Source organism: Leptonychotes weddellii, chromosome 4, assembly GCF_054177405.1.
Source record: "Leptonychotes weddellii isolate Sample4059 chromosome 4, ASM5417740v2, whole genome shotgun sequence".
Classification (NCBI taxonomy): domain Eukaryota; kingdom Metazoa; phylum Chordata; class Mammalia; order Carnivora; family Phocidae; genus Leptonychotes; species Leptonychotes weddellii.
Genome location: NC_138372.1, coordinates 94,556,548 through 94,578,003, shown reverse-complemented (window position 1 = coordinate 94,578,003; position 21,456 = coordinate 94,556,548). Strand labels below are relative to the sequence as shown.

The following is a 21,456-nucleotide window of genomic DNA, read 5'->3' as shown; positions in this document are numbered from 1 at the left end:
CACTCTGCCCCCCCCCCCCTTTAGTCTCATCACCTAAGCTAATAAGCAAAGTAAGGGCAAGTACTACAGTGATCATGTAAACACATCAGAAAGGTCATTATTATCCCCCTGCTTAAAACCATCCCTTGGCATTCCATATCACTGAGTAAAATGCCCTACAAAATGCCCCACTCCATTATCTCTGTGATCTCATCTACTACCACTCTTTCATTCAGCTCCAAAATCCTAATCCCTTCTGTTCCTTGAACATGCCAAGGATAATTTCACCTCAAGGCCTCTGGACTTGATGCTTTCTGCCTGGATTGCTCTTAATCCAGATATAGGATTTGCTTCCTCCAACCCCTAAAGGTTTTTATTCAAATATGACCTCAGTGAAGCCTTCCCTGATCACCCTATTCAATTCTGACGGCTGTCGGGCACTCTGGCGTCCCGATTTTCTTTTTTTCTTTTTCGATAGTACTTATCATCACCTACCATACTAGTACTAGTTTATGTTTATTGCTTATCATTTCACTCCCTCTGGTAGAATATAAACTCCTTAAAGAGAGGAATCATTGTCATTGACATATCCTAAATGCCTACAGCAGCACCTGGTATAATTAAATATTTGTTGAACTAAAGAATGAATTTCAACAGCAGATCTTGCAGGCCTCAGAACCTGCTATAAAGTGTTTTTCACCTAAGGAATGTAAATGCCTTAAGGCATTTTGTGTCACATTGTCTTTGTATCTCCAGGACCTAGGATAGTATCAAATAAAGTTAAAGGCTCAACAAATGATAAATGAGTAAGACCTGCCAGAACTGGTTTTCTCATTCTATCAGTAAGCCTGTATTTTCCCCTTCAAAATGAGGCTCTAAACCTTACTGACCCTTTAAACCACTGCTTCTGAAAAGCACGTATGTGAGCAAAGTATAGTTTGGAAAAAATACATCCAATATTATGGTAGTTTCATATATGGGAAATAAACTATTCTATCAGATTACAAACTACAGAAACTAAAATTCCAAGATGTCTCCTTAGATGATAGGCTCATCACAAAATGCAGTTATTCTCTAGAGAGGTTATTAGAATTTCCCAGGGAAGGTAAGTATTTGTTTTAAAGAAGTATGAGAAATACATACCAAGACCCACCTTCTCTGATGGTGCAGCATGACATAATGGAATAAACCTTGGTTTTGAGTAACACACTGAGGGAGCTCCAACATGTCACTCAAGTTATTCATGCCTCAGCTTCCCCATTGTATCTATAGCATCTAACACCAACGTCTCACAGAATATTCACTCAAAGTCTGCTGAATGGGTTAATGATTCCATCTCTGCAGAGTTGTAAGTTTATTCTGTTTGAGTGCTTTTAACTGTCTGGGTTCAATTCCCCAGAAGGAAATGTTTTTCTAGGAATTGATTTTATTTCTAATGCTTGGAATTGGATAGGGTTTAAATCCTTAGTCTCCCAGTTACTAGCTATGATTCCTTTAGGTAATTAACTTCTCTGAGGTTGTTCCCTCAGTTATAAAGTAAGAATCTCTACTTCAAGAGACTATTGTGACGATTAAATGCAATGCATAAAACACAGTTACTGTGGTACCCGCATAAAGGACAGCCATGTAGACCAACAAAACAGGATAGAGAGCACAGAAATAAACCTCATATATATGGCCAGTTGATTTTTGACGAAGGTGCCAAGACTATCCAATAGGGAAAGGACAGTCTGTTCAACAAATGGTGCAGAAAAAACTGGGTATCCACATGCATAAAGTTGGACCCCTTCTGCACATCATATACAAAAATTAACACAAAAGGGATCAAAGGCCTAAACTTAAAGATAAAAACTATAAAATTTGTAGAAGAAAACATGGGAAAATCTTCATGACATCAAATTTGGCAGTGATTTCTTGGCTATGGTACCAAAAACACATTTAACAATAACAAAAAACAGATAAATTGGACTTCATCAAAATTAAAAACTTTTGTGCAACAAAAGACACTATCAAGAGAGTGAAGAGACAATCCACAGGAGAAAATATTTGTGAGTCATATATCTGGTAAGTGACTAATATCCCAGAGTGTATAAAGAACTCCTATAATTCAACAACTTACGAAAACCAACCCAATTCAAAAATGGGTGAAGGACTTGAATACACATTTCTGCAAAGATATACAAATGGCCAATAAACACATGAAAAGATGCTCAACATCATTAGTCATCATAGAAAAGCAAATCAAAACCCACAAGGAAAAAAAAACTGTACAAGGAGATATCACCTCACACCCATTAGGAATGACTACTATCAAAAAAATTAAAAACAAAACAAAACAAAAACAGGGGCACCTGGGTGGCTCAGTCAGTTAAGCGTCTGACTCTTGGTCTCAGAGTCCTGAGTTCAAGCTCCACGCTGGGTGTGGAGCCTACTAAAAACAAACAAACACCCCCTGCCCCCCAGAAAATAACAAGTGTTGGTGAGGATATAAAGAAATTGAGGGGGGAGAAAAAAGACATTGGAACCCTGTGCCCTGGTAGTGGACATGTAAAATGGTGCAGCTGCATGGAACACAGTATGGTGGTTTCTCAAAAAATTAAAAATAGAATTAGCATAGGATCCAGCAATTTTCCTTCTGGGTAAACACCCAAAAGAACTGAAAGCAGGGTGTCAAAGAGATCTTTGAACACCCATGTTCACGCCCATTATTCAAAATAACTAAAAAGTAGAAGCAACCCAAGTGTCCACTGACAGATGAATGGATAAACAGGGCACCTGGGTGGCTCAGTTGGTTAAGCATCTGCCTTCGGAGTCCAGGGATCCAGCTCCCTGCTCAGCGAGGAGCCTGCTTCTCCCTCTCCTGCTCCTCTCCTCCCCCACCCCTGCTCATGCATGCGCTTTCTCTCTTGCTCTCTCTCTCTCAAATAAATAAAATCTCTAAAAAAATAAAATAAAATCTTTAAAAAAAAGAATGGATAAACAAAATGTGGTACATATGTACAATGGATTATTCAGCCAATAAAAGGAATGGGCTTCTGATACATGCTACAACATGGATAAACCTTGAAAATATTCTAAGTGAAATAAACCAGACACAAAAGGACAAATATTGTATGATTGCACATATATGAGGTATCTAGATTAGACAAATAAAGAGTAGAGGCTACCAAGGAGGAGAGGAGAGTGGGGGGGAATTATTGCTTAATGATGACTGAATTTGTTTCGAGTGATGAAAAAGTTTTGGAAATAGCTGTGATACATAGTTGTGATAGTTACACAACATTGTGCAAATACTTAATGCCACTAAATTGTACACTTAAATATGGTTTAATAGTAAACTTCATGTTATATATATTTTGCTTCAATAGAGAAATATTTAGTACAGTGCCAGGCACAATTGATCATTGCTACTGTGATATGTTCCTTCAAGAAATATTTATTGAGGGGCGCCTGGGTGGCTCAGTCGTTAAGTGTCTGCCTTTGGCTCAGGTCATGATCCCAGGGTCCTGGGATCGAGCCCCGCATCAGGCTTCCTGCTCGGCGGGAAGCCTGCTTCTCCCTCTCCCACTCTCCCTGCTTGTGTTCCCTCTCTCGCTGTCTCTGTCAAATAAATAAATCTTTAAAAAAAAAAATTTATTGAGGGGCTCCTGGCTCCTCTCAGTCAGTACAGCATGTGACTCTTGATCTAGGGATTTTAAATTTTGAGCCCCATACTGGGTGTAGAGATAACTTAAAAAAAACCTTAAAAAAAATACTTATTGAGCATTTTTTAAAAAAGATTTTATTTATTTATAAAAAGATTTTATTTATTTGTCAGAGAGAAAAAGAACACAAGCAGGAGGAGCAGCATGCAGAGGGAGAAGCAGGCTCCCATGCGGGACTCAATCCCAGGACCCTGGGATCATGACCTGAGCCAAAGGCAGACGCTTAACCGAATGAGCCACCCAGGCGTCTCTTGAGCATTTACTGTTTTAAAGATTTCTTTATTTGGGGGGGTGGGGAGGGGGCAGAGGAAGAGAATTTCAAGCAGACGCCCTGCCAAGCGTGGAGCTCGATCCCAAGACCTGATGATCATGACCTGAGCCGAAATCAAGAGTGAGACGATCAACCAACTGAGCCACCCAGGTGTCCCATTTATTGAGCATGTAAATGCTGGGCATAATACTAGGCACTGGGAATATAGTGGTTCAAAAAAACAAAACAAAACAAAACCAACAACAAAGACCCAACCTCCAGGTAACTGAAAATCTAATGGAGAGAGAAAGGCAAGTAAGCAATACATCACAACAAATATAGAAATAAACTACTACTGAGCCTGGGTGGCTCAGTCGGTTAAGCGTCTGCCTTCGGCTCAGGTCATGATCCTAGGGTCCTGGGATCGAGCCCCATGTTGAGCTCCCTGCTCAGTGGGGAGTCAGCTTCTCCTCCCTCTGCCTGCTGCTCCCCCTGCTTCTGCGTGTGTGCGCGTGCTCTCTTGCTCTGTGTCAAATAAACAATACATAAATCTTTAAAAAAGAAAGAAAGAAACTACTATTACAGAGTTAAGCTGAAAAAGATAAATTCAAGACACAAAAAAGTGAACAGAAGAAGAAAAGTTGGTAAAGAGATAGGGAAGTCATCTCAGAGAACATCCAAACTGAGAGCTGGTAAACAGGCAGAAGGAGAAAACATTATGTCCCAGAAGTACACTGGATGGGACAAGTAGCTAGACAGAAAAGAATAATTCAATCATGAAAGGCCTTAAATGCCATGCTAGTAGTTTGGACTTTATCTTGAAAACAATGGGAACCAATTACCTACTTAAGCAGGAAAGTGAAATGATCAAGGTTGCATTTTAGGGGGCACCTGGGTGGCTTAGTCGTTAAGCGTCTGCTTTCAGCTCAGGTCATGATCCCAGGGTCCTGGGATCAAGCCCCGCACTGGGCTCCCCGCTCCGCAGGAAGCCTGCTTCTTCCTCTCCCACTCTCCCTGCTTGTGTTCCCTGTCTCGCTGTGTCTCTCTGTCAAATAAATAAAATCTTTAAAAAAAAAAAAAGGTTGCATTTTAGAACAATCATTCTGACCTAAGTAAGGGTGGAGGGATTGAAGGCCAGGCAACACCGATGCAAAATGGTTAACGGACTGTTGTAATCCAAAAGAGTTGTAATCCAGAAGGGAGCTGGGACTCGGGTTATGGCATTTAGTCCTCAAGACAGGGATCAAGTGGATACTAGTGATGGCTGAGTGTGGAGGAAGACTCAATGATCAGGCTTCTGTCTGGCACAACTGAGGGATTATCGCTAACATTTATTAAGTTCTATGTGCCAGAAGCCATGCTGAGCATTTGACATGCATGATCTCATTTAATCCTCACCACAAACCCCTATATACAATTATTCTCATTTTACAGGGGAAACTAGATATTATGTTAAACAATTTGCCAAGATCATGATTAAATCCAGATCTAAGTAAAAAACTACATATGTAAGATAACTGGTACATAGTCCCAATATTTTCCTCTCCCTTCAAACACCTACATTTAACATATCACTCCATTATTACTTTACCTGGTTAGTATTCAGTGAGTTACTATTCCTTAATGTTTTCTGTTAACACAGAGGCAAACTCTCATTTCATACTTAGTGCACTTCTGAAAACTTTGAAGTACAATGTCAAATTTCACAACAGAGTCCCAATTTTAAAGGGGTAACTGTTTCCAGAGCACTAAACATTGTAAGATCCTTAAATTATGATTGGAATGGACCTGTCAGAGGAAATCCAGTGGACATCTAAGAAATGTCACAGGTGCCTAAGATCAGGATAGGAGGTACTGCATCTATGACCCTCTGCAGCTGGGTCAAACACCAAACCACCCCTCTCTTGAACCCAAGGCAGGGATAAAAGGATTAGGGAAATTCCTATTCATTATATGACCCTGAGGTACCTTCTACCTTCTCAGAGCAGGGAGTGGAAGGTCTTTTTCCCTGCCATGACAGCACAAACTGACCGGACTTCAGGCAGCCAGCCAATTACCCCCTTTACACAAGAAGCCTCTCAACTGGCCAACGGCTAAAACCCATCACTGTTCACTGCTCTGGGGGACATGGGCAATGGTCAGGAAAATGACTAGAACAAGCAGGGGATAATTTCAGAGATGAAGGAAATTCCAGCTCTTAAGCCAGCCCTTGATATTTTGGAGGGAGCCCAAGAGCAACTGTAATCTCAGAGGAATACTGCCAATAGGCCTGGCTCTCCTATCACAAACATATCCTACCATTTTGGCAAAGGCCAGGCCTTTACTCTTCAGCAGCAGCAACTGGCAGGAGGTGAAACAATGCCACGGCTCAAAATCACTCAAAAGTGATAAAGACCAAATTCAGAGACTGGAAAGGGATTCAGAAGGATCAATGTCTAACTTGAAAATGAGGTTGTACAAAGGTAACAAAATTGATCACAGTCTGTATATACAATTTCTCCAACCACAGTGTAAATTTCTGGAGGGCAAGGACCAGATCTTTTATTTCTAAGCTACTTCTATGCAGTGCCCTATAATATGCTTTATTCACCATGGGCTTTACTGATGAGGGGAAGAAAGATGATCAAGCCCTGAAAGGTAAGGAACAGTGATTCCAGCATATCTTCACGCAGGCCTGCCTAATCAATAAGTGTAATTGTGAAAAGGAGAAGCAGTATTGAAAAGACTGAAATTTAGACCGAGAAATCGATTTCATGCAGCTATACCACAAGGGGGCAGTGTTTGAACACTAGAAATCTGGAGAGACAGGGTGCTTGGCAGTCTGCTGTTTACCTCCTTTTTAAATACCACACCGAGGGCTGGAGCCTGGGTGAGGAGAGATGGGCTAGTCGCTCCACCTACCTACTGTGTTCTCCTACAGGGGCTGGAACCAACTCTCCTTATACTAGTAGTGTGGCTGTCAGGGTAGCAAGGCCAAAGGAAACAGACCACAGGAAAGGAAGCAGAGCTGCTAGTCTTCCCACAGAGATCACACACCCAAGAATGCCTGTTAAGCAGAAGTAGGGGTGATAGTGGGGACCTCTGCCTGGAAACGGAGTAGGATGGGGCAGGTGTTCTCAAATGTTAGCAGGCATCAGAATCACCTGCAGGGCTTGTAAAAATAGATTACTGGGCTCTAACTCCCAATTTCCAATTCAGAAAGTCTAAAGTAGGTCCTAGAATTTGCATTTCAACCAATTAACTGAGTGATGTTGATACTGCTGATCTGAAGACCACACTTTTGAGAATCACTGCTGTAGATATTTCTGGCTCTGTGCCCTTATATCTCTTAATACTCGCCCATTCCTTCTTTTCTACCATCCACCTACTGCTTTATTTCTTCTCCACTATTCCTTCATTAGCCTTCTTTAGGAAAACTAAAGGAAAGACAGGAAACAGGAGTGAATGTTAGATTTGTCTTAAGGATTCTGGATAGGGGCACCTGGGGTGGCTCAGTCGTTAAGTGTCTGCCTTCGGCTCAGGTCATGATCCCGGGGTCCTGGTATCAAGTCCCACATCAGGCTCCCTGCTCAGCGGGAAGCCTGCTTCTCCCTCTCCCACTCCCCCTGCTTATGTTCCCTCTCTCGCTGTGTCTCTCTCTGTCAAATAAATAAATAAAAATCTTTTTTTAAAAAAAAAGGATTCTGGGGCCCCTGGGTGGCTCAGGCGTTAAGCGTCTGCCTTCGGCTCGGGTCATGATCCCAGGGTCCTGGGATCGAGTCCCACATCGGGCTCCCTGCTCGGCGGGAGGCCTGCTTCTCCCCCTCCCACTCCCCCTGCTTGTGTTCCTGCTCTCACTCTTTCTCTCTGTCAAATAAATAAATAGAATCTTTAAAAAAATAAAAAATAAATAAATAAATAAATAAATAAAAAGGATTCCTCTGGATAAGGATTCCAGCACTCTAGTCTGGTTGATGGGTGTTTCAGTAGCAAAATTTATTCCAAATACGTAGATGCCTCCTCTCCTGTCCTTTTATCTAACAGTTGGTAGGAGGGGACAATTCAGTAAAGAGTAACAGATGCTCTTCCAATAATGTCTTGCTTTGGGTTTCATAAGAATTGAGTAGGAAATGGTAGATATATTCCACTACATTTTAGAAAAGTTCCTCACCTCTCCTAGACTACTTAAAAATTTTTATTATAGCTAAATATATATGGAATTTGCCATTTTCACCATGCAAGTGTACAGTTCAGTGGCACTAAGTACATTCACATTGTTGTGCAAGTATCACCACCATCTGTCTCTAGAACTTTTTCAGCTTCCCCAACTGAAATTCCGTACCCATTAAACACTAAATCCCCACTCCCAACCAGCCCTTGGCAACCACCATTCTACTCCTAGACTACTTTTTGACTTAGTTTCTCCTTCACATAATAAAAGAGAGGGTCCACTGCTGACTATGGGATTGCTTCTATATATGCAGGCCTTCTTGCACATACGTGATTGAATTTATTACAAGAAAGGTAAGAGAAAATGGGATTGGAGAAAGAAAGGAGACAGCTGGATAGGGATTTTCATACTGGGCCTACTATCCACAGGCCTCAGCAGCCCTGCCATGGATCCAGCCGATTCTTTCGCATCAAGAAGTTGATCTTGCGAGCCATTTCCATGTTGTAGATCCGCCGACAGGTTTCGTAGCTTTCCCGTCGTCGTTGGCGACAAGGCTTTTCATAGTACCGCCGTCGCTTAATGTCCTCGATGAGCCCATCCATGGTGAGGATTCTGTATAAAGGCAGGCAATGAAGTTAGAAACCTGGGCTCATTATTATTCTTTTCCAAGTTCACAGACGGCCAGAAGTCAACAGACCAAACAACTGGTGTCTATAAAAATTATGATGTGAAATGGTGGTTATATAGCTTTAACTGCCTACTTATAGAGGCAATCCCCAAATAGGAATTTGTGGGAAATAACAAAGCAATTAGTGACACAGTCCTTGGTCTTGGGGAGTTCATAGTCAGGGTCATATTTTCAACCTTTATTCTCCCACAGCACACCTGAGGGATGTGACACAGTCCTTAAGAACAGTGGCTCTCTATGGCAGTGATTCTCAACCAAGGGATCATTTCAGAATCTTCAGATGGGGTGAGTCATTTGTAGTAGGAAAAACAAATCATTAGGGGTGATTCCTAATTGGTCCTTAGTGACAAATGCTACCCCATCCCTACAGTTTAACTGACACAACTGACACAGTGAGAGAGGGAAGTCTGTAGGCCTGAGATATCCCTGGGCCTACTTAATACAAGGAGAGAAGAGGCCTTCATCACACCAATGATACAAATGGGAGTATTAAGTTAACAGCTTCACCCATCATTTTCCCCATGTACCACACTACTTTGCTGACTACTGAACACACTCTAATACCAAGTCTTTATTCATGCTGCTTCCTCAATCTAGAATGCCACCCCCACCTCCAGTTGCCAACCTTCTGAGTAAAATTTTCCTCATCTTTTTGATGCCAAACTTAGATGCCACCTCTCTAAAAAGAATATCTTCTTAGAGGAAATAATTTATTTTACTGTATACCTACTTAACGATTATTTCATTCCTTCATTCTGTTATTTATACAAATGTCTCCCTCATTAGACTGAAAATCTCTGAAGGAAGAAACTATGTTTTATTACTCTTTAAGGGTCTATAAAAAGCTCAATGTGTTTTTTCCTGCCCATCCAATTCCTTGCAATGCAGTTCCTCTTGTTGGATATATATTTTTTCTTTTCAAATTTTTATTGAAATTCTAGTTAGTTAACATATAGTATAATACTGGTTTCAGAAGTAGAATTTAATGATTCATTACTTATATACAACACCCAGTGCTCATCATATAGCCCATTCCTTGCCCACCTCCTTCCATCAACCCTCAGTTTGTTCTCTATCGTTAAGTCTCTTATGGTTTGCTTCCCTCTCTCTCTTTTTTCTCCCTTCCCATATGTTCATATGTTTTGCTTCTTAAATTCCACATATGAGTGAAATCATATGGTATTTATCTTTCTCTGACTGACTTATTTCACTTAGCATAATACTCCATCCACATCATTGCAAATGGCAAGATTTCACTCTTTTTGATGGTTGAGTAACACACACACACCCCACATCTTCTTTATCCATTCACCAGTCTATGGACGTTTGGGCTCTTTCCATAGTTTGGCTATTGTTGAATATGCTGTTATAAACATAGGGGTGCATGTACCCCTTTGACCCTATATTTTGTATCCTTTGGGTAAATACCTAGTAGTGCAATTGCTGGGTCATAGGGTACTCTTGTTGGATTAATAACACATCTAACTCAAACTTACCTCTTTGTTCTTCCACAAAGACACTGGAGCTTCTTTTATAAACTACTCAATCCCTAGGCTCCTGAGAACTCTGGCTCCAATCTGTAATTTGTTGCTCCCTCTCAATCCATCACCAGTTGGTCCTAAGGAGGTCTAGAGGCATCTGCTGCTGCTGCCCTCCATTTCTGGCATTGTTTACATGGGCCCTCTCCTGCTCACCCTGTTCTTTCATTACAGGTAAAAAGTTAAGTCACAAACACAGTTGGAGATAAGGAGGTTAAGTAGAAGAAGGGGAATAGAGGAAAAAGAAAATCAAAATAAAAGAAACCACCAGCTACTTCTGCCCAGTGGGAAGCCCTATTTCTTGCTGCTATGTTATACCACAAAGCCCAAGATAACAACTATAGATCGAACATGAACTTGAAAAGATGTGAGCTTTGGGTAAATAACAAATGTGAATAGACATGGGAACCACTGTCCTATGGGATCCTCTCCCAGGCTGCTGCTGTTTAATATCAAGAATGCTTTATAGGCTACTAGAAAATCATTATTTGTATAAATCAGTTTGTCTAGGTGTTAGTGGTAGGAAGATGGGGTCAAGGGAATTACTGCAAATTCCCAGAAGCAGGAGAAGCAGATAATTCAGGTTCTATTGGAAACATAGTCATGCCCAGAAGTCATGTGGATCCAACACTAGAATCTTACAATAGAGAGGTAAGGCACCAAAAACTAAAATAGACTCCATATCCTGGCCCACAAAGGGTCTCCTCTGCTACCCTTATTCTTTAATTTACTTTTTTAAAAAAATTTATTTATTTTTTAAATTTTACTATGTTATGTTAATCACCATACATTACATCATTAGTTTTTGATGTAGTGTTTCATGATTCATTGTTTGCGTATAACACCCAGTGCTCCATTCAATACGTGCGCTCTTTAATACCCATCACCAGGCTAACCCATCCCCCCACCCCCTCCCCTCTAGAACCCTCAGTTTGTTTCTCAGAGTCCACAGTCTCTCATGGTTCGTCTCCCCCTCCGATTCCCCCCCTTTCTTAATTTACTCTTAAATGTTGGTATCCCCCCTCCAGATTCTGACTAAAAACCTCCTTCTTTCTGGTTCTACATGACTTCCTTAATCTTTACCAGTGAGCCTCAACACTAATGCACAATGGAATTATCCCCTGAAAGGTTTTTAAAAAGTACTGATTCCTGGGGCGCCTGGATGGCTCAGTTGGTTGAGCAGCTGACTCTTGGTTTCAGCTTGGATCATGATCTCAGGGTCTTGGGAGCAAGCCCCGCAGGAGGCTCCACGCTCAGCGGGAGTCGGCTTGGAGATTCTTTCCTCTGCGCCTCCCCTGACTTGCGCAGACCTCACGGGCTTGCGCTCATACACTCTCTCTCAAATAATTAAATGTTAAGGAAAAAAGAAAAAGTACTGATTCCTGGGCCCCTTTCCTCAAAGATTCTGATTTAAGTGGTCTAGCATGGAATTATGCACTAGAAATGTTTTAAAAAACTCCCAGGTAATTCTAATATAGAGCCCCACCTGAGAACTGACACAGATACTGCTGACTCCTGAATCTTTTTATCTCTAGTCCCAATCTTACCTTAGAGCTAGACTGTTATTTCCAATTGCTTCAAAACCTATAAAGACCATGATCTGTGGTCAGTGACTATGACTCACTGAAAGCTCAGATGATGGTTCGCATTTTTGAGTAATAAAGTTCTGTACATTTAAAAAACACACAAAAAACCCTACAAAGACCAAAGTTACTGTCTCCTCCTAAAATCTATTTTTCCTCCTCTATACTATTAATGACATCAGCAATTACTCAAGCTAAAGATCTCAGCATGTTCCTGGACTAGGCCTTCTCTTTTACTTCCCACATCCACACTTACCGTATCCTATAAATTCTATAACCCAAGAATTCTATAACCTCAGATCTCTTTCTTCTCTCCTTTCCTATGGCCACAGCTCTAATTATGGTCCTTATCATCTTATACCTGGACTACAGAAATAAACATCTAACTGATCATTTAATCACTAAATGTTTATGGAATTCCAACTTGGTACCAGACATTGTGTTAAATGCTGAGGACAGAAAACAAGCTTAAACATGCTTCCCTACCCTTGCAGTGTAGTAAAGAAGATAATTATACAAGAATTACAATAGAGTGTGATCACTCCTTCCTTCTGTTCCCAAAGCACAGTGGTCCTCAAACTTCAGCCTGCAGCCATCACCTGGATAACCCTTTAAAACATAGATTGCTGAAGCGCCTGAGTGGCTCAGTCGGTTAAGCATCTGACTCTTGATTTTGGCTCCGGTCTCAGGGTCCTGGGATGGGGCCCTGCGTCGGGCTCTGCACTCAGCACAGAGTCTGCTTGGGGTCTTCTCCCTCTCCTCCTGCTCGCATTCTCTTTCAAATAAATAAATAAAATCTCCCTTATTGGGGTGTGTGCTTTCTAAGGTTAGAAATTATTTATTTTTGTATTCATTTTTGAAAATGAAGTCATTTTTATATTTGACATAATGCTTGGCAAAGAGCATATTATCAGTAAAGATCCATAAAATGAATTCATAAAAATGAATCTTCTAGGTGACTGACACATGTCCACAGCTCAGGGTATTAAGAGGCTTTATTATAGACACAGTTCTTGGGAATAATAGCTCAGAAAGCCTCAATAATATTACCTTTCCTAAGATGGCACATTAGAGTTTGGACAGCATTTTCACATCCATGATCCTAATACAATCCTATAAAATTAAAGAAGCAGGCAATGTCATCTTTTTACAGAGTAGGAAACAGTCCAGAGAGGATGACATGCCCAAGATCACCAAATGGAGCTAGAAGTAGAATCCAGATAAAAAGATGGGAGGGGCTGGGCGCCTGGGTGGCTCAGTTGATTGGGCGACTGCCTTCGGCTCAGGTCATGATCCTGGAGTCCCTGGATCGAGTCCCGCATCGGGCTCCCTGCTCAGCAGGGAGTCTGCTTCTCCCTCTGACCCTCCCCCTTCTCATGTACTCGCTCTCTCTCATTCTCTCTCAAATAAATAAATAAAATCTTAAAAAAAAAAAAAAAAGATGGCAGGGGCACCTAGGTGGCTCAGTCGTTAAGCGTCTGCCTTCGGCTCAGGTCATGATCCCAGGGTCCTGGGATTGAGCCCCGCATCGGGCTTCCTGCTCGGCTGGAAGCCTGCTTCTCCCTCTCCCACTCCCCCTGCTTGTGTTCCCTCTCTTGCTGTCTCTCTCTGTCAAACAAATAAATAAAATCTTAAAAAAAAAAAAAAAAAAAAAAGATGGGAGCCAAAAAGACATGGCACACTGTTGGGAAAGGAATGATCCAAAGATCTAAGCCTTAATTTGTCTAGATCTTGTTTGCTGCCGTCTAATGAAGGCCACATTTTGGACTAGTCTAGTATATTAGAGAAACAAGAGAAAAGTCTCTGAAAGAAAAAGATTGGATATATAATATAAAAAGGACATGGAAGGGCGCCTGGGTGGCTCAGTCGTTAAGCGTCTGCCTTCGGCTTGGGTCATGATCCCAGGGTCCTGGGATCGAGTCCCACATGGGGTTCCCTCCTCGGCGGGAAGCCTGCTCTCCCTCTCCCACTCCCGCTGCTTGTGTTCCTGCTCTTGCTATCTCTGTCTCTGTCAAATAAATAAATAAAATCTTAAAAAAAAAAAAAAAAAGGACATGGAAACTGGGTTTGAGGAGAGACTATTAAAAAAAACCAGGGACATTGGATATGACTTCACTAGGAAGAGGATCCTATTGGAATGACAAAGACTGTTTATTTTTGACAAAGACAGTTTAAAAGTGTAATGAAAGAAAACTGGAAAAGGAAGAGGGAGTTCAGACATATACTCAGTCAGGTATCCTACTGGAGTTTCAAAGGTTTGAAACAGAAGTGATCACATTACCAGGCACGTGGGTGGCTCAGTCCGGTAAGCCTCTGCCTTCGGCTCAGGTCATGATCTCAGGGTCCTGGGATCCAGCCCCGTATCGGGGCTCCCTGCTCAGTGGGGATCCTGCTTCTCCCTCTGCCCCCTGCTCATGCTCTCTTTCTCACTCTTTATCTCAAATAAATAAAATCTTAAAAAAAAAAAAAAAAGTGATCACCTTACCAAGTAAATGCCTGTGTGGTCAGGCAAAAAAAAGCAAGATAAGAAAAAAGTAAAAGGATCCAAGAATGGAGGAAGGGAAAGAATGAAAAGATCATGGTCCATGGGGTTGCTAAATGGTGTTCCCTGGATGGGAACCTAACTACACTAGCTAAGCCTTACCCAGTTCTTTCTAGTTATCCTAAAAAAGCACAGATTACCTTCAAAAGCTCCAGAGTCCCTACAGTAGAGGCATCTACTCAATATACTTCTAATAAAAAAGGATGCAGAAAGAGCTTTGTAGAACTAATGAATAGAGAGATGTTACTAATGATGCTTCTGCTTCCAAAGGTAGTTCAAGGACGAGCAGACCAAGGGCTTTAGAGTAAACAAATCAGCTTGGAGTTTGGGCGCTTGGCAACCTAACACTGAAGGAGAAATCTGCTGCCAATTTTAGTTAAATTCATCAGATTATGTAAAAGGAGCTGAGCTGCCCGGGCTGGGGGAGGTTGGAAGTGGCAAACTCACATGTCAGCATAGCCAGCCTACGCCAGGATAACGTGTATGCACAAGGACTCACTGGGCCCAGAAGCTTGCCTACCGGGAATAAAAGAGGTCAACTAGGCACACTTCCAGTGTGCTTGCCTTTCCTTGCTTGGGGGCCAGCCAATCATACAGGGTTTCCTAGCAACCCCCACTCTCCATCTCCTTATCTCAGGGCAGGAATCAGGGCTCTTAGTTATACAACAAGCATTTTGTGGTGGTCTCACTGGACAGACACAAAGGCTGTTTCCTTTGTAAGACTGCCTTTGTGCTCCAAACATACCAAAGCTTTAACCACCTCCCTCTTATCTCATTTGCTCTCCTGCCTACTGTTGTAATTAGACCACAGGACATGCAACTCATTTTTAAACTACCAACCATCAGAAAGCTGGAAGAGATAAGGAGAGGCCTGGGGTGTAATACAGAATACAGAATACAGAAAAGGTGTAATACAGAAAAGGTGGCCAGAGAGGTCATTAAGAAAAAGCAGAGAAAAATAAGAAAAGTGCATCAGAAAATACTGTGTTTGACAGGAAGATGGGATACCTCAGAACCAGCTGGCTCACATTTTCATGCTTAAACTCCTTGCCTAGAGAATCATTCTAAGAGCAAAATATCTGCCCATTTTCTCCCCCTGAAGCTAAAATACAATTTATAGCATATATATTTAATACTCCAAGATTAAAAGGAAGAGAAATATTAGCTTCCTAAAGACTGAACGCCAATTGACAAAATAAGTATCCTCCCGAAAGACTATAAAAATTATTACTGTAACACTTGCTCCAACCTGGCACCTTCTAACAACATGCTCTTTTTTTTTTTTTTTTAATTCTTTTTTCAAAGATTTTATTTATTTATTTGAGAGGAGAGAGAGAGAGAGAAGCCGGGTGGAGGGGCAGAAGCAGAGGGAGAAGCAGGCTCCCCGCTGAGCAGGGAGCCTGACATGGGGGTCGATCCCAGGACCCTGAGATCATGACCTGAGCCGAAGGCAGGTGCTTAACTGACTGGACCACCAAGCACCCCAACAACATGCGCATCTTGCACTGCTTTCCTAGATAATCCCAGCCACAAAGTATGAATTTTCTAAATTCATTAGGAAGCCAAAAAGAGATCATCATACCCGAGGCCCTGAGTCTCTGGGACTTGAATCTTTTTGTCTATTTTTCTTTCCAACCATTCCTCTTCTTTCTGATCAAATTCTTTCTTTTTAAGTACTATATAATTTTTCCCCAAAAGCTGTTCCTAAATTGGTGTTTTAATCCCTGAAATGAAGAAAAAGTAATGCCATGTTTCTTTTTTCTGTAAAGATTTATCTATTTATTTTGGGGGTGGGGTGGGAAGACACCAGAAGTGGAGGGAGGGGCAGAGGAAGAGGTAGAGAGAATCCTCAAGCCAACTCTTCGATGAGCAAGGAGCCTGACGTGGGGCTTGATCTCAGAACCCCCGAGACCATAACCTGAGCCAAAATCAAGAGTCTGCCAGTTAACCGAACGAGCCACCCGGGCCACCCAGGCTCCCCAGTAATGCCATGTTTCTTAATTAGGATATTTGACAGTGTGCCAAGGGTATAATCCAGAGACAAAAGTCTCTGGAATAAATTTTTTTTTTTAAGATTTTATTTATTTATTTGAGAGAGACAAAGAGCACAAGAGGGGGGAGCGGGAGAGGGAGAAGCAGACTCCCTGCTGAGCAGGTAGCCCGATGCGGGACTCGATCCCGGGACTCCAGGATCATGACCTGAGCCGAAGGCAGTCGCTTAACCAACTGAGCCACCCAGGCGCCCCTCTGGAATAAATTTGATGCATTTGCCCAGAGCACCAATTTTAACTTGAATAGGGGTGGAGGTGCTAGCCCTAGAACAGATGCAATGGCAATGAATTAAAAAAAAAAAAAAAGAAAGAGAAAAAAAAAAAGAGACAGAGAGGGATATGAAAACAGATTCCTAAGAACAAGAACTGAGATAGTACCAGGCCAGGCCAGATGGCAGAAAGAATCCAAACATGCCTCATCTTCTGCCATTTATTTATTCTTCCTTCACCTGCCACCCACTTGCATCTGGAATCAGGAAGGATTTTTAGATAAAATGAAAAAAAGGAAAAAAAAAAACAGGAAAAGAAAAACTCTAATGTTGATTAAAATTAAAATATATTGCATTTTGGAAGATGCAGATATATAGAGGTTTGATTCTAAGTTAATTAGAACGATCCCAGACAAAGACATCAGAAAGGTGTCTCAGAAGGTAGAAGGCCTAATGTTTTCTTCAGGTCTGACATCAATGGAAAGAGGATCAACTCCTTCAGGCAGGAAATTAGGAATATTTTGTTTTTCAGGTTTTAAATTTTTATAACTAGAAATAGAGATGAAAGAGCAGAGCATACAGAGGGAATAAATGCTATTATTTCAAAATGAGAGTAGCAGTTGGCTAAATAGAAGAGACTTGGTTGGAAAGTATCACTGTCTATAAGAAAAGTCATTCCAGGGGCGCCTGGGTGGTTCAGTCGTTAAGCATCTGCCTTCAGCTCAGGTAATGATCTCAGGGTCCTGGGATCGAGCCCCGCACTGGGCTCCCTGCTCAGTGGGAAGCCTGCTTCTCCCTCTCCCAGTCCCCCTGCTTGTGTTCCCTTTCTCGCTGTCTCTATGTGTCAAATAAATAAATAAAATCTTTAAAAAAAAAAAGTCATTCCAGTATTAGCAGCAAACTGGATTGTCCTAAAAAAATAAAGCTTAATTTTCTCATTTTTTCATCTCCAGGCCACCTTGAGCATAACCTAATGATCAAGGAAGATAGAGAAAAAACAGCTAAAGTAAACTTAACCATTCAAAATAAATAAATCACCCACAAGCAAAACCAAAAGGGTAAAAACTTCCTTACAATGACTTCCAACTTATCATAATAGCTAATGTACAATGTGCCAAACACTGTTCTAAGCAATTTAATCATACTAACTAATTTAATCCTCACATCAAACCCAAGAGGCAGGTACTATTATTAGTTCCACTTTACAGATGAAGAAACTGAGGCAGAGAGACATTAAGTACCTTACCATAGATCATGAAGCTAATAAATGGCAGAGCAGAGATTTATCTGAATCGGACAGTCTGCTTAAGGGTCTGTGCTCTTCTTTTTTTTTTTTTTAGACTTAGATCATAACCTGAGCTGAAATCAAGAGACGGTCATTCAACTGAGCCACCCAGACACCTGGGGAAGGGAGTTCTGTGCTCTTATATTCAAGCCATGGCTTTGGTCAAAAGTATTAAAGTTGAGGGGCGCCTGGGTGGCTCAGTTGGTTGGGCGACTGCCTTCGGCTCAGGTCATGATCCTGGAGTCCCGGGATCGAGTCCCACATCGGGCTCCCTGCTCGGCAGGGAGTCTGCCTCTCTCTCTGACCCTCCCCCCCTCATGCTCTCTATCTCATTCTCTCTCTCAAATAAATAAATAAAATCTTTAAAAAAAAAGTATTAAAGTTGTAGCTACTTTCTTGATACAAATATAAGAAATGGTTTAATAAATAATCTTGCACCATAAATTGTTTTTTCATTCCTTGCCAAAGTAGCTCATTTCTTAAAAATCAAATTTTTGCTTTTGTGTTATTTGCACTTTAGGAACAGGGGAGGTTAGGGGAGCTAAAGCTAAACCTTTGAAAATCTGTTTTACCATCAAGTAACAGCTGGCCTTTGACATCCCTCAATAATACAAACATCTCAGATCACCCTGGCTAACAGACCCATCTAAATCCACCAAAAAAAAAAAATCATACAAAGACTTACAGGAAAAGATCAGAAAAAGGGTGGAGAAATCTACAAGACTTCCTTTTCCCAAATTCAGCATTTCATCTCACTAGCTAATTCACTACTGAGTCTATGAAGACATTCTTTTTGTGCTTATAATATAGGGACAGAGAAAGGTCATTAGACATTTTGACCCTTTCACAGACATGCCACTAGGTCTGAAATAGGAAAGAGTTGGGAATGAGCAGCGATAGAAAAAATGATACAGGGTATCTTACCACATAGTACTTAACTGATTATCTTTAGGGAACACCTTCTGTGCAAGGATATGACTGGTATGCACAGACATTGAATGAGGTAATGGGGATGACCTAAGACCAGATCCTTAAAAGACACAATTCATCTTGAGCTTGCAACTGCTTCAAAATTACACAGCTTCTGACAGCATCTTTGTCCTCATTAACTATGGTCTTCTGCCATCCAACCCTCCACACCTAAAACTCTTTGCTAAGAACTAGTTTCTCTTTCATTTATCCTCTCAGCCCCCAAGAACCCCACTAATAAATCCAATGAAATAAAGATTCTTAACTGGAAAATGACTGCCATAGGTGTCTACATTTCCAGAGGAACTAGTAAACAATCTAGTGACATAAAAGCAAAGAACACTGTAGTAGAAAGGTGTGTTTTATGCTCCTCTCCACCATTCAATGATTGTGTAATCCAAGAAACATAATTTACATGTCCAAAGCTTCCCTTACTTGTGTAATAAAGCTACCACCTTACTGGCCTTAAGGCAGAAGGCCAGCTCATATATTCTCTTAAGATCTCTTTCATACAGGGACGCCTGGGTGGCTCAGTCAGTTAAGCGGCTGCCTTCGGCTCAGGTCATGGTCCCGGGGTCCTGGGATCGAGTCCCACATCGGGCTCCTTACTCAGCGGGGAGCCTGCTTCTCCCTCTGCCTCTGCCTCTCCCCCTGCTTGTACTCTGTCTCTCTCTCTGACAAATAAATAAAATCTTTAAAAAAAAAAATCTCTTTCATACAATTCTTTGATAATTCAACTCAACAAGCATTTGTTTCTTTCACACTGGGGAGAGAAAATGATGAAGCAAGCCAGAAAGTCAAAATCCTTACAACCAATGATAAGGGAAGACTAAGGAACTATTGGCCTGAGAACGTCTGACGTTAAGGTATTCTTTATTACAGCCCTTCTACATCTCTTAGTCTAGCATTCAAAACCTTTCAAAACAGGTCTTCTACTCCCAGTTCATTTCCACCTTTATGTTTTTGCTTTTGCTGTAACCTTCCCCGAAACCTGATACACTTTTCCATCTCTTGCTTCCTTCTCCAAGATCCCAAATCTCAATTCATCTTTCCATTGGCCTTGCCCTACACCAATCCCTCCCTCGACCTTCTATTTATCATGTACTACGTTCCTGCTTCCCAGCAACTTTATATTTTTATTTTCCCTTTGGGTTCCTTAAGTCTTGGGGGAGAGAATTCAGGCTCTGTATATACAAACCCCATACAGTTAGGTTTTGGGGAAAAACTTCATTTTTAAGATAATAAACTAAGGGGGCGCCTGGGTGGCTCAGTTGGTTAAGCGACTGCCTTCGGCTCAGGTCATGATCCCAGGGTCCTGGGATCGAGTCCCGCATCGGGCTCCCGGCTCGGCAGGAAGCCTGCTTCTCCCTCTCCCACTCCCCCTGCTTGTGTTCCTGCTCTCACTGTCTCTGTCTCTGTCAAATGAATAAATAAAATCTTAAAAAAAAAAAAATAAAATAAAACCTTTAAAAAAAAAAAAAGATAATAAACTAAGGGGCTGAAAAGTTTCAAGAGGCTGAATACCTGGGCTGGCGGAGGTTTGAGAACAATCTATGACAGGGGAAGGGAAAGAATAACCACCCAAGCACTTCCCAAGAGAGCTTGTCTAGGCACGATTCTGGTTACCTGTTTAGGGTCCTGTATGCACCTTCTATGTTCCCTTCCTGTACCATCACAGTCCTGGCAATGAACTTCAGATGTTTTGCCATGACCTTGGAATTTAAATCTTCACTCTGCAGGACCTAAAGGATAATGGATAAAGGCAAAGTATAGAGACCAGGTAAGAAAGAGAAACAGAGCAGAATGCACACTCTACCGCACGGCTTACTCAGGGTCTGGAAAAGCAACGTGCCCAGGAACAAGGGACACAGGGGCACGTGGGATTCTTCATATCCCAGAGATCATACGCTAATCATAATCAAGACTGCCTAGTTCTCTTTGCCAATACAACCCTAGCATAGGGAAGAAAAGAGATGGTAGCAGGGCGTCATCACGGGGATGTACGTGGCCGGGCACGGGAGGATCCGGTCGCGCCACAGGGTACTCCAGTTACCGCTCACCGCCCCAGGAGGGTTTGGGGGTGGGAGCTGGGTACGAAGTCTTTCTCGCGCAAGCTTCCCCTCCCACCATACCCGCTTTGCTTTCCCCAACCCCAGATCCTCACCCAACTCCCACAGGAACCAGGCGCCATAAAGCTAGCTCGCGGCCGGAAGCGGAAAGACGTCATCTCCTGCGCCTCGCGAAGAAATCCAGGCTGGAAGGAGAAAAACTGCTTGGAAACCATGGCAACATTCTTCCTGGCTCCAGTTGATGGCTTCTCCACGCCCCCTTCCCCGACGCCCCCGCGCCAGACTCCCCACGCCTCCAGCCCGGACTCGACACCTGACAAAGCAAGATATTCGTTGCCTTAAATTCGCCCAAAACAGGTTCTCGTTTTCTCATGCTTCGGTCTCTGAGAAGGTCAGCGCGATTCCGTACCCCCTAATCCTATCAAATCTGTAATAGATA

At 42.0% G+C, this 21,456-nt stretch overlaps 1 protein-coding gene across 1 annotated transcript; it reads right to left on the bottom strand.

Moving 5' to 3' along the window:
• Positions 1 to 8,399: 8,399 nt before the first annotated feature.
• Positions 8,400 to 21,217, bottom strand: MRPS21 (mitochondrial ribosomal protein S21). The gene is made up of 3 exons (XM_006728319.3): positions 21,113 to 21,217; positions 20,575 to 20,690; positions 8,400 to 8,695 (listed from the first exon to the last, which is right to left on the bottom strand). The coding sequence occupies exons 1-3, from the start codon at positions 21,173 to 21,175 to the stop codon at positions 8,515 to 8,517; spliced, it is 360 nt and encodes a 119-aa protein (XP_006728382.2). The 5' UTR covers positions 21,176 to 21,217; the 3' UTR covers positions 8,400 to 8,514.
• Positions 21,218 to 21,456: the final 239 nt, after the last annotated feature.